Raw genomic sequence first — 13,639 nt, forward strand, 5'->3', positions numbered from 1 at the left:
GCAGAATGTTTATTATTCATTTCCCACAGCGAGCAAATACACAGTACGACGAGTACACGTCGTCATGTCTGAAGCAATTTACGTTGCTCCGTTCAAGTGTAACTGACAGCTATACGTAAACTAGCTATTATCTTAATATATTGTTTTCTACAAATAAGTGTACCTCTACCTACACACATACACAATTACACATACCTACCTAGTACCTACCTAAACGAAGGTGTAACTTATCGTGCTATACCTCCTGCATACCCAACTACCTACCTTCTGTAAAATGCTCTCAAAGCAAAAAGTTTCTCTTTCTCGAGCGTGTGGTGTGCTACACGTTTAACGTTTTGTTGTTCGATTTCACTAGCGTAAAGCGTGCTATTGAAATTAACGGAAAATTGTCCATGGATGGAGCGATGAGGCGAGGTACAATAAAGGTGGAATATTTCGTCGGATAATGTATCTACCTACAACCCTGTTTTCTATATTTCGAGGTGTTTGATAAGAACTAAGTTTAACGTCATCGGCTAATTTAACTATCGAATATTGTGCACACCTATTACCACCTACCCAACGTAACTTACTTATCGTTTGACGCAAAATTTCGAAGCGTGGGACAATTTTCTCAATGTTTTAAGTGGCCTGATCGAAAAAATAACGTCAGAAGTATTCGTGTTTAGCACCTTCAAAAACCTAGAATTTGCGATATGTCACATAACTTGGACGAATTTTTTTCCCCCTTATGGAGATACCGCCGGGGGTGTAAGCGCAGCCAAATCGGAAAAATAAGCTCATATTCGTGTCCAGCACCCTCAAAAACATAATATTTGATATTTCGCATGACTTGGATATTTTTTCAAATTTTGACCTCAATCGAGGAGGGGGGGGGGGGGGGGTTAGTGATGTCTTATTTTCGTTGAAGTAGCTAATTATTTTAGAAATACACATTTTGAACCAACATAAAACGTTACTTTTAAACACCCCTTTGTATTTTTATGGTGATTCAAGGAGTCGAAAAGAGGTTGATAGGGATCTATCTCAAAATCCAGGAGAAAATAATTGGATTTAGCAAGCAAGATCCAATCCAATCAGGTTTCTCCTATTAGGGCTGATCAGATCATAAGTCGGATTTTTTTTTGCAATTTTTGGCAAACAAAAAGTGAGATTTTTAGGCAAATTATCACAAGAAAGAAACATATCTTATTTTTAAGACTTTGACCAAAAAACTGGATTTTCATGCAATTTTGCAATTTTGACAAAAAATGGGTCTGTTTTACAGTTTTAACAAAAATGTAGGGTTTTTGGCAATTTTGAGAAAAAATGTGAGATTTTTTTGGTAATTCAAATTAAAAACTGATTTTTCTTGAAAATTTTTGCAAAAAAGCAGATTTTTGTGACCAAACAAAATTCTGAAAATTTCGACGTTTGGCAGAAAAAAATTTTGGCAAAAAACTGAACTTTTTTCCACTTTTGGATAAGTGCCTACTTATTCCGGATAATTTTGTTCGAAAAATGCGGATTCGGAAAATGCCAATGTGGGGTTTTTTCATTTGGGAAAGTGTATTCCGAAAAATGTTTGAAAACCCATTTGATCAGATGATGAGTTGATATTCAAATTTGCATTTTCTTATCTAAGATTTTTTCATAATTTTTCTGTAAATTTTCTTCTTCCATACTCTTCACTTTCCTAAAATCTCCGGGATCCTAAAACAAAACCATACTCAACGATCAGTCATTAAAAAAAGAGTGCTGTATTTTTTCAGATCTTTTATCATGACACTGGGAAATTTTTTGATATATTGAAAGTTTTAAATAAGTAAGTATTTTCGAAAAATGGTTTGTTTTTTCAAAATCGATTAATTTTAGAAAGTAGAAAAAGCTAAAATGAAGGGGGCGTTTGTTTTGGAAGCCTTCACTTGTATGTGCAAGTCAAATTTCAAATCATCTGATCAAAAAAAGACCCAAGATGGAATTTGGATTGGGAAAATTCTATTTTTTGAGGTCACTTTATCCTTAGCTCCTCCCCACCCCACAATGGTAGAATTGTGATGACGAATCATTTTTATTTTTTTTAAGGTTTCATTTTTTAAAATATTTTATCAAAATGATTAATAAGTTTAAAATTTGCAATCTTTTGAATGAAAATAAATATCGTGAGGACATTAAATACCGAAACTTATCTCGATTTTTAGACATTTCAACACAATTATTATTATTTTGATCGCCTTACAAAAGACATAATTATCTGTTTTTTTTTCGCATCAAAAAACCCAATTTTTAATACAATAAAATCTTCAATCAAATTTTTCCATACATTTTTCTTCTTTTCCCTATCTGAATGAAGCTTGAATTCGATTATTTGCAATTGAATTTTCTAAATCTATTTTCTTAATTTTCTAATAAAATTTCACATTAAAGTCACTTCCCAAGTTCCCAACGACTGAATAAGTTTTCTCGACGCAACCACAGACACACGTTAACGATCACCACGTCATAAATTCAGTACAGACAACTCGAACACACGTGGGCAGGTAGAGGTAGACGGGGCCGGGGATACGACCAAAACGGGCAAAATGAAGGAAAATAATTTCCTACCAACGATAGGCAGGGCACGAGGCACCGCGGATCTTTTGTTCCACATTCCGACATTTTCGATATTTTTCACCATTGTTTAAATTGGCTTCCGTTCAAAATTTCTTCATTGTTCGATACATCGACGACGACGAACGCGAGGATCACGCGAACTCCAGGCGAGATTCGCAAAAACAATACGCTATAAAAACACAAACACAGAGCTTAATAAGGGTAATAAGGGGTAAACGGGAAGGGTAGCTGATGAAATACAATAAGTAAGAAGTACGTAGATTTCAAAGTACACAGTATATTAATAAAAAATAAACTTACACATCTGAAAAGAGAAAAAAAATGCAAACATATACGACTCTTGTTGAATTAAGCGTACAAAAGTAATCAGTTTTTTACGGTATTGCGGTATTGAGTCTTAAAAAATTAGCCAACTTATTCAACTAAATTGCACTGCGGTTTCTTAATGTAAAATTTTTAATATCTTATAGAGTACTTTTGTCATTTCTTTTTTTTTTGTTCATATCTTTACTTACTTTCCAAGTAAATACTTAAAGTACAAATACAAACAAGAACACACTCAAATTTAGCACACTAATTATAGTATATGTACTTGTACATACAAGTGAATAGAGAGAAAAAAATAAATACCTAAAGTAAATGATATCGATATCATTAAAATTTAATACTGTTTGATTTCTTCTTTTTTTTTGCCCCGTCCAAAATGGTAGACGAGATATGAATTTTTTTCAAATTCAGTAAACAATCGTTCTAAAACGTCTACGACGATAGAAAGAAAAACAAAATTAAACTAACTTCTTCGAAGCTTTGAAATACATATAAGAAATTAAAAATTAATTACTTAAGGAAAAGCGAAAACATTTTTAAAAAATGTGTTTTCACTTCAGAGTTGATAAATTAATTAATTCTAAGCACTATTTAAAATAGTGAGAAAAAAATAAACGTTTGCCGGAGGACGTGAGGAGTGAAGCTGTGATCAGGAATAATTCAGGTTTCTAGGATCTAGAGAGGATTCTCCATCCATTCAAATCTTTAGTTCCATAGGAAATTGCATACTTTTCTTCAAGCAATCACAAAGCCTAAAATTATGGCACCATCTTTGGGAGTAATTTTAAATGAAACTAGTCAGCCGGAGTTCGTATAGATGGATATTGATATTTTAATCAATCTCCAGCCACCTTTACCCAATTTTATCCAAATTGAAAAAAAAAATCAAAATTCTCAACTAATCTGATCAAAAAGAGTTGAAAAAAACCGTCTTTAACATCCTGATCAACGCACTGAGCCGACAAACATCTTAAAACTAAAACACTGAGATACACACAATGAGACACACTCAAATGCAAACATAAGTTGAAATATAAAAAAAAATCAAGTATTTGACCCGCATATAGGTCATAATTAAGTACATCATCATTTCTAAACCATTATGACAAAAATGTAATAAGGTATTAGAAAAGAAAAAAATAAATTAGTAACACTGAGACAGAATAAAGAAGAATAAGTAGAGAGACAGACACACACAATACAGCAAATTTGAAAAACAAAATAAAAACTTTGAACAAAGAAAAAATGCACTTCTACGTACAAGGCGTCAAAATTAAATAAATTACTATTAAATACTTCAACAATATATAGGAAACTGCAACAATCATGAAATAAAAAAATTAAAATTAAACATACTTCCTAAAAACATTAAGTAAATTAATACTTACGATAAATACATCCTTCTAAATGCATCATTTTAAATTGTTTTTAAGCTAAATAAACATAACAAAATTCTATCATCGCACCGAAAATCTCATCTTTGTAGTTTGTACCTACAATTACTGCAACACCTTGTTAAATACAATTACTGACGACAGAAAGGTAAAAGCAGAAACAGATACGAAAATATGGCCAAGCATAAAGACGAATTTAAACTTAATTAAACTTAAACGTTGCCATTAATTACCCATTTTGAAAAATAAAGAGAGAAAAAAATGTCCGAAGTAAAATAAGGCTTGCGACTGAAATTGGTTTAAAAGAACATCTTATGCATTTTTAATATCTTGCCAAGACGTTGTTTAGCCGTCACCATTCCTTTTTTCGGTTTACCTCCTACAACAGAAACGTGTAATGAAATACAAAACTACTTATAAGGATGAGAAGAGAAACAGAGATCGGATACTTACTCTTTGTAACATACGAATTGGAGTGCTTTTTCTCAGCACAACTGCTACTCGACGGACTACACACGCTGTCCTTTTTAATTTGTTTAGTCACCGAGTTAGTGGCCGGAGTAGAAGCGGAGGAGTTGCCTGGAGGCGTTTGTATCAGTTTGCACGTTTTAGGCGGCACTAGCTTGGTTTTATTCTTAGCTCGAGGTAATTTCTGTACAGGTCTACCTTTTTTGGTAAGTTTAGATTTGTTTGGGGTTGATTTGGGACTGGTATCGGTCGACGAATTAATCAATAGATCGTGACTGCTGTACGATGAGGACGGCGTTGAATGCATAGTGGAAGAAGTAGAAGGCACGTTGTATTCTGGGTTCAGGTTGTTGAACGTGTAATTGCGACTCGAGCTGGTCACACTGTCGTCAATGACCAAGTCACCAGTGACATCGCTATCTATAGATAAGATCGAGTCGGTCGACATTGGAATAAACGGAGCGGTTTTTTTGTGAATTGTTGTAGCCGGTGGTAGTTTCTTTTTGGGGCATTTTTTAGCGCATTTTTTTCGTCTGTTTGATTCATCCTTTAATAAAATAATAAACGATGGTTAAAAACAAGAATCTGTCAGCTGACAATGAATGAAAAGACATGTACCATTGAATCACCATCGGCTCGTTTCATCGCTGCAGCTTCCAGACACTTAGCAACAGCGCTTTTCGTTTTCCTATCTCGAGTAGGTCGTGATGTTTTCACTTCGTTAATTTTCATCTTGATTTTAGGAGTCCACGTTTCGTCGTCTCCTTGAGAGAAACTGTATATGTCTTCTTCGTCATCATCAGATAGGTCTAGTGATGGGTACACTGCGCAGAGAACAGTTTAAATGAGAGAAACAGGTCCACATTGAGCAGAAATGAAACAGGTCCATTCTTACCAAAATCATCATCTTGATGAACGGTTGTAGAGAAAGGGAACTCGAATTCTTCGAGAGGTTCAGTTTTCTTTTTTGATATCGAAGGGGATTCGTTTTTCTCTTTTGATTTACTCGCATCCGATTTCTTGGTGCATCTCTTCTTCTTGGGCGGAGGTGATGTCTCAATGAATTTACGTTTTGTACTACAAAATACAAAGCAAATGGAAAATAATCAAGAAAAGATCAGGAGATGAGGCTTAGAATTTCATTAACCCCATGATTCAACATTAATTACAACTGATTTGGCATTTTTATTACCAGTAATTCACGCCATTGAATTAGTTAAAAAGTTGTGTCCGAAATTAGGGCGTTTGACGGTACCCAAAAAATGTTGGTAATTACACACTTAGGCTCGTTACATTACATTATTGTTCTTTTTTTTAGTAGTCGCCCACCTCCTTCCATAGATTATTCGAATAATTAAATGAAGCCAGGAGCAAGCAGTAAGTGAAATCCTTACCATGGATTTCTAATACGTTTTGATTTGGCTCTAACATTATCATTTACAGCATCGAGATTCGTTGTGCTAACTTCTTCCTCATTTTCCACTCGTTTGATGCGTAATTTAATCGGCTCTACAGAAATATAACAAAATGTCATGAAAAACACAATACACACGTCAGTCAGTAGATCTTTCCTAACAACGGATTAAAAAAGAACAACGTACTCGGTGTGTCGGCCACTTCCACAGGTTCAACGCTATCCGCCGATTGAATAACATAAGACGTATTGTTAACTGGATACTTGAATTCCTCTTCTAAATTACTGGTATCGATTACATCCGAAGATACTTCAGTCATAGGAGTAGATACAATTTCCTCTTCCCTACAAACCCAAACTCACGATGTTATTCAACGTTAACTTCCAAGTATGTAACTGTTTAAAAGAGGTAAAATTACCTTAAATTCTCCAAATACCCATCAGCCAACGAATACGTGACAGGAGCTGCAGGACATTTTGGCCAAACAGCCGACGTGCGTCTGAAATCCAGACTGGGTAATTTGATCTGAGCATTAGTACCATCCGCTCTTTCTCTGCGAGCTGACCAATCGCAAAAGTTGTCAACGGCGGTTTGATAAATTGATGATTTCTGAATTGAAGGAAGGATATCCGGTCTGATTTTCATTTTGGTATCGGTTACTTTGGTTATAGAAGCATTTTTCTGCATAAAGCTTCCATTAGGCATGACATGCCCATTCGATCCTTGAAATCCGTCGAAGTTACCGTCGAAATTTAATTGAAGTTGTTCAATGTCAGCTGGGTCAACGCCGGCGAGTTGATCGTAATTACCAAATCCGGCAGAAGTCATCTGCGAAATTATTCGATGTGAGATAACAACGCATGATAATGTGAAAAATTAAATATAGGTTTAAAAAATATAGATAATAAAACAAACATACAATCACGCTAAAAAAAACTTACCATTTTCAACCACTCCTGAACGCGTGCAAAAAAAATAACGTAAACGAAATAAAATACTTATACCAACGCGTCAGGTAATAATAAAGCGTACGAATTTGTATGGAAAAAAATGAATAATTACAACTGTTCCAAGTGCAAATCGGTGCATCAAAATTAACTACATAGGTAAAAATCTAATATAACAACGATGTATTCCAATTCAAGTACCTCTGTTTCAGCAGGCGTAAAATTATTTTTGCCTAGAAATGAGAATACTTCTTCTTGTTTAAGTCCTTTTAAGCCCATAAGAACTTCTTCGATTTTTATTTCATCAATATTATCGACTAATTCTTCTTTAGGTGACTCCAAAGTTGGCTCGACATCTTTACGTAATTCTCTCATATTGATATTGATCACAATATGCTAAAATAAAACAAATCATGAGTGCGAAGTTCATACCATAACATTCGGTAAAAGGAAATCTAAACAAAGGGAATCTATGACACAAATACCCAATTTGACAGATCTAATCAAGATGTACCATTTCATCAAATTATCATACTTTAGTATCGATAGATAAACCTAGATGAACTCGAATAATTCATGTAAATGCGATCGACAAGAAGTATAATACAAATTGAAAGCAATAATGTTGAACTTATCGAGTCTGTGGGTATCTGTGTCAAACTCTCGGGGCATTGTTTCGAAAGAGTACTTCATTTAATAAGAATTAATCGCAGAAGTGTATTTGATTAATACTTATGGTCGATAACGATTCTTCTAATTAATGAAAATCGTTTACAATAAGCTCGTACGAATAAATATATGAGTAAAATCTTGAACTTACAAAATCTAGTCCAATTTCTTCCTGAGGAAGAATTATTGGCGTTCGTTTACCAAGCCATTGTCAGCGTTTGGGAAGAGTGATGTAAGGATCTTTGTACTTTTAAAAAGCACGAGATTGAGGAAAATCACTCGAAAAATACCATTTTTTCGGAAACCAAAGTAATTTTATCAATTTTTTGTAATTTTTATTTATTTACAAAATGAAAATTTACAAACACAAACAACAACAAGAATTTTGGTCATGATTAGCGACGGCCAGGGGTTTCCAGCCAATCATCGATTAGCTTTTGGCTATCAGCTTTTAGCTTAATTTTCATTAGCTTAAATAAAGCTGGCTATTGGCTGGCAAAATTTCATTGGCTGGCGATTGGCTGGCTTTTGGCTTACAAAAACAAAAATACATGTGACCCCTCAAAATACTCGTTATGATGCGTAGATGATTGTTAATAAGGATAATTTCATTTCTGTGGCGTCAGTGAGTGTAAGACTTTAGTCATGAGTGAAAAAACATGAAATATATGAAAAAATTTTTTTCAAAAATTGAAAAATTCTAAAATCACTTCAAGTTCATTAGCTTTTGGCTATTAGCTATTGGCTGGCAATTTTTCATTAAGCTGGCTTTTGGCTATTAGCTTAAATACCATTGGCTTGCATTAGCTATTGGCTTTTAGCTTTTAGCTATTGGCTGGCTGGAAATCCCTGGCGACGGCTAAAGAAAGAAGGCTGAAAGTGTTATAGTACGTTTCAAATACGTGCGGAACGCTAACAGTTTCATCTTTTTTTTCAAAATAAAATAAAATATCAAAATGGAAATATAAAATAATATTAATAATTAGTAAAATTTCATCACGAATCACGATTGTGAATGGGCTAGGCTAATTAAATATAGGTACCTATTTAAGAAAATGAAATTTCAAGTGAATCAACCTAGCTGAAGCCTGAAGGTTGGGAATAATGGGAACATTCGAAAATTTCGAACCATAAACCATAATGAATGTTTTCATTTTCTAACGATATTGTATTGACTATTGAGTCATATTCAGATCAGAGAATCAAAGATACTTCCATTCCATTATTTCATTTTTATTTGTCATCAATGTCATCATAGGCCTATCTGATCAGAAACAGAAATCAAAGAGGGTAAATGAAGATTGAAGATTAAGAATTGAGAAAGTGCGGAAACACTAAACAAGAATACGAATATGAAGCCATTCCATTCGAAAAACCCAACTAGATAAATGGTAGCCCAACACAATCTAAATGATAGTTTAGTTTCATTTCATTCCTGAATGAAAAAAAGAAAGGAAGAAAAGGAAACATGTTGGATTTTTTATATCGTTTATTATTTTTTCAACATCAATAAAATATCATTACTCAATTACAATACATAATGATTATACAATTAAATTTATTACGTTATATATTTAAAATACTTCCAAGTATTGAAATTGATTGATATTCCAAAAACAAAAACATATAAATTATGTAATAATTACAAATTAATATTCAATCTAAAATACATTTACATTATTTTTGTTCTTTTGTAAATATAGAAACAAAAAATATGCTAATACTCGACATATTTTACATATTCATCCAATACATCCAATTAAGATATAGGTAATAAAATAAAGAAGAAACACATATTACACACAAAAACCAAAACAAAAAAATTCAACGACACCATTTTCCAATACCCCTCACACCAAATTCAATTTAATAAAAATTTTCCCACCACAGCCGTACCTACTTGCAATATAAAGAATACCTGACAATAAATCCATATAAACTACTACCTCTTCATGAAATTAGAATGCAATGTTGATAATCCTACGTAAAATTAAAAAAAAAAATTATCTATCTATGTAGATGAATCGATCAAAAAAATGAGGATAATGAGAAAACTACTCGAGGGAAATCTAAAACAACATTATTACGTCGAGAATTATGTACCAATAATGTCGTTTCAAAAATGCAAATTGAAAGAAAAAAGAAAAAAAATATTCTACAACTGCGATGCAATATTTAAAACGTCATTTTTCCAATGTTACAATAAACTAATGTTATTTTAGAAATTCGTACAATAAAATTACATTCACAGCCACTGTTTGAAAAATTTTGATTTTTTTTTTTTAATCCCCAAGAGGTAGGTATACTTACACATTTTGAACAACGGTGCTCTTTAGAAAGTACATTTTGATTAATACGTAGAGATGACAAGTTCCTAATTTCATGTTGAGGGCTAAAACATAGCTACAGAAAATTTACCAGCGACGAAACTGTGATCGAAACCTTACATGCGCTAATTACATCGTAAAAAAATTCCCTTATTCATATGTACTTAAATTTAATTTTGATTTTTTTAAATTCGTTATGAATCATTGTTTTTTTAACGTGTTAAGGAAGGCACCATTTGAAATGAAATCATTTTGTAATCTACCCTTATAAAAAACAGTATTAGTACGTGATACCTAATTCACCTTAGATTTTATTAATACTGGCCACCGTAAAGACGAATACTCATACACTCAGTGTTCAATGCATAAACATTAAAAATTAGTATATTAGGTAATAATTCGTTAGAGAGCTTTAACCACTACCAAATTACAGTAAAACTACGTAATTATCTATAGAACAAATTTAAATAACAATTACAGACCCTGCACAACCAAAATTAGGTACTTAAAAGAGGTCAGATAATATTCTACGCGAGTTGGAATTGTTTTCATGGGTAAAAATCTACTAAGTAGGTAATATCGATAAGATACAAACTTATATTCAATAGTAATGATAAAAAAGAATAGTTGATAGTTAGCATAGAGGGTACAATCTTCACGACTCTTTTCATTTATTTGCATCGTTCAATTATATGTTGAAAACATTCGCAAATGTGTGCGTATTTTACGACAATGCGATTTTTAAAAAAATGAAATAATAAAAACCAAAACGGTATAGGTAAGCTTTTGATTAATAACATGTATGCAAATAAATAAAAAGACAAATCTAATAAAATTCGATCTGCAATTTCATATTTCAACTATTACAATATTAAAGAAGCCATTCGATAAATCGTACAGTAATCCGTAAACAATTTACGAGGAAAATGTTTTTCTTAAATAATTTGTACTCGCTCGGTCCGAGGTTGCAAGTTACTTAAATAATATGTATCAAGTCGTATAAAAAAACCAGATTATGTCCAAGCTACCACTCTGTATTACATACAAATCGCATGTAAAAGCTCGCCATATCAACTCTTTCCCATGACCAGTAAAAAAACTTAGTACAAAAAAATCGAAAAATCGACTAGATTTAAATCTCAACTTTGTACTTGAATCAATTTGTACTGTAATTTCGAATTTATACTTCGCCCTTTGAACAAAATGTAATTATGTATTTCTTTCATAAAATCTGCGTGCGGTTAATAGGTATCTACCTACTATTCCACGGAAAACACACACTCCAGCTAAGCCATACATAAGCTAAAAGCTATAGACGTTGTGCAAACTGAGCTTTGTTATGTTCCTTTTCAAGAAGGCAATCGCTTTCGTGAACTTGACTGATCAGGTTCAGCATTGAAGTGTGTAGTGGTTGTATATAGGAGCCTATTACGTATGTACCTAATCAGCCAAATAAAAAACATGGAAAATGTGAGCAAATAAACCTGAATCGTATTATAAACACACAAATGCTTTCTCAACAGAAGACGGACCACGTACTGCTTCGAAAAACACGAAGTAGGTATGTAACTTAAGCTAGATAAAATTAAAATTATATACAAGTCTTCTACTTACGTAAGTTGATTACCTAACTATATTACTTTGATTTTTTTTAAACTAAATTTTTTGATTTTCATGAGTAAAGCCCCCTCTTTGTGGAAAAATTTTGATGAAACTACACATGAGAAATTTACATTAAGAACGTAGTCCAGCATTTTTTTATTTACAGGGGTTTTAATGCATGGTACAATTCGATCATACCGAATAATTGACAATTAAAACCATGCCTGACGTTGATTAGCATTTATGAGGGTTCGATTTTATGATAAAATAGAAGGGAGGAGGCTGAACAAAGGGCCTACAGATAGCTATCCCCGAAACCTGTATTTCTAATGCTCTATTAGCAATAACTTGTATTGATGTTTTTCCTCTACTGTCTTTTCTTGAGGAATTATCGGCGCCTGGCGCAGAATCCCTCTACCAATTTCAAAATATTCAGTCTTTTAGAACATCCAAAAAAATCACTAGATGGTTTAGAGATCCCCTATCCCCTCCCTCTACACTTTCTTCCGATTGAATCGACCACAAAAAATTCTATTGAAGAAGAAAAAAGTTTGAAGATTGAAAATTCAGCATTATTTTGCTCCTGGCGCAGAACCCCTCGTGCCAGTTTCAAGGAAATGTACAAACAACTATTCTATAAAATCTTCAAAAAGATGTCATTTATTAACACAATGCCGAAATTCGACTTTCTCAACTTGAATAAACCTTCTGATCAATTGTCGAGATGATATTTTAAAATTCAACTAAAATGTCTGTAAATTTTCAAAAATAAATATTCAAGATAACAATGAGAAATTCTAGTTTAAGGATATCAAATTAAAAAATGATTAGACGAAAATTTGCATATAGGTAATAAAAATAACATTTCAGTAGAAAAATAAATAAATGAAAATTGAAAGTCAGCGATTAAAAAATTAAAGGGGTGTTCAAATTGATCGGTTTTGTACTCGATATGTATACTCGTATCAGAAACTCAATATTAATTTTTTTTATCAATTTTTTAAACAAATTTTTGTACCAAACAATGAAAAAAACATAACAAACCTTGCATTACAAACAATCGCTATATAAAAATAAAATAAAATACACGATACATAGGTGAATAAATTAGATGAATCCAAACAACAAAATATCTGCTACTACATATATAATAATCTAAAATAATAAAAATAGAAACATTCGTACCGGCGTACACTTAAAAATAAAATTCATCATCAAACCACTAGAACAATAGACATAGTATAACCTAAATTTTTAACAGTAAAGAAGGTGGAATGTAAGGAAAATTCATGGGTAAATAATGATAGAATTTTACATGAATAAAATGTAAAATTACCATTATATAAACTGTATGGTTAATCCATAAACAGTTTATTATGACTTAAAATTAATTGAAGATCCGCACCCTTACTTTACTGATGAACAGTTCATCAACATAATACGTCCGCGTGTTAATTTATTGTAGACATTTTTTTATAAACCTTATTCAAATAAGGTGTAATACACAAGCACTTAAAAAAAAGTAGGTAGGTAGGTATAATATAATGATTTAAAATTTATTGGATGATTCAATTTACTCGATTATAAATTGAAACCACGTTAAATAATTTTAATCGAACGATGTTGAATGAATTAGAACATCCTCCTTCGAGTAGAATTTTTTTTTACTATTCGTCATCCGTTTCGACTTTCGATTATTAAATAATACGACTAGAAAATACTTAATCCAGCATTAATTGTTCCGTATAAATAGTACGATACCTTAAATTAACATAGCACCTTCGAAGATGTTTTTAAAAAATTATGAAAAAAATTACCAATAAGACAGCCTTTGATTTAAAAAAATAAATAAAAATAGTAATGTTTCGACGTTTCGACAATGTCTTTTTAATACTTCG

General features: G+C 32.3%; 1 protein-coding gene across 2 annotated transcripts; it reads right to left on the reverse strand.

Annotated features, from left to right (window-relative positions):
• Positions 1 to 2,849: 2,849 nt before the first annotated feature.
• On the reverse strand, positions 2,850 to 8,236 carry LOC135844860 (uncharacterized). Of its 2 annotated transcripts, XM_065363241.1 has the most exons (10): positions 7,964 to 8,236; positions 7,345 to 7,539; positions 7,138 to 7,152; positions 6,615 to 7,024; positions 6,383 to 6,540; positions 6,176 to 6,290; positions 5,677 to 5,858; positions 5,400 to 5,605; positions 4,767 to 5,328; positions 2,850 to 4,692 (listed from the first exon to the last, which is right to left on the reverse strand). In XM_065363241.1, exons 2-10 carry the CDS (start codon positions 7,516 to 7,518, stop codon positions 4,613 to 4,615), a joined length of 1,902 nt encoding a protein of 633 aa, XP_065219313.1. In that variant the 5' UTR covers positions 7,519 to 7,539; positions 7,964 to 8,236; the 3' UTR covers positions 2,850 to 4,612. The 2 variants fall into 2 exon arrangements, with proteins under 2 accessions (XP_065219313.1, XP_065219314.1); XM_065363242.1 differs by lacking the exon at positions 7,138 to 7,152 and having other exon boundaries at positions 7,964 to 8,232.
• Positions 8,237 to 13,639: the final 5,403 nt, after the last annotated feature.

The sequence above is a fragment of the Planococcus citri genome, chromosome 4 (genome assembly GCF_950023065.1).
Source record: "Planococcus citri chromosome 4, ihPlaCitr1.1, whole genome shotgun sequence".
NCBI lineage: Eukaryota > Metazoa > Arthropoda > Insecta > Hemiptera > Pseudococcidae > Planococcus > Planococcus citri.

Bases quoted from the DNA above. Each gene is read 5' to 3' on its own strand.
- LOC135844860 (XM_065363241.1), bottom strand. From the start codon at position 7,518: ATGAGAGAATTACGTAAAGATGTCGAGCCAACTTTGGAGTCACCTAAA. The intron at 6,541-6,614 runs GTAATTTTACCT...TTGGGTTTGTAG, and splicing joins GGGTATTTGGAGAATTTAAG to GGAAGAGGAAATTGTATCTA. The intron at 5,329-5,399 runs GTACATGTCTTT...ATTTTATTAAAG, and splicing joins GAGCCGATGGTGATTCAATG to GATGAATCAAACAGACGAAA.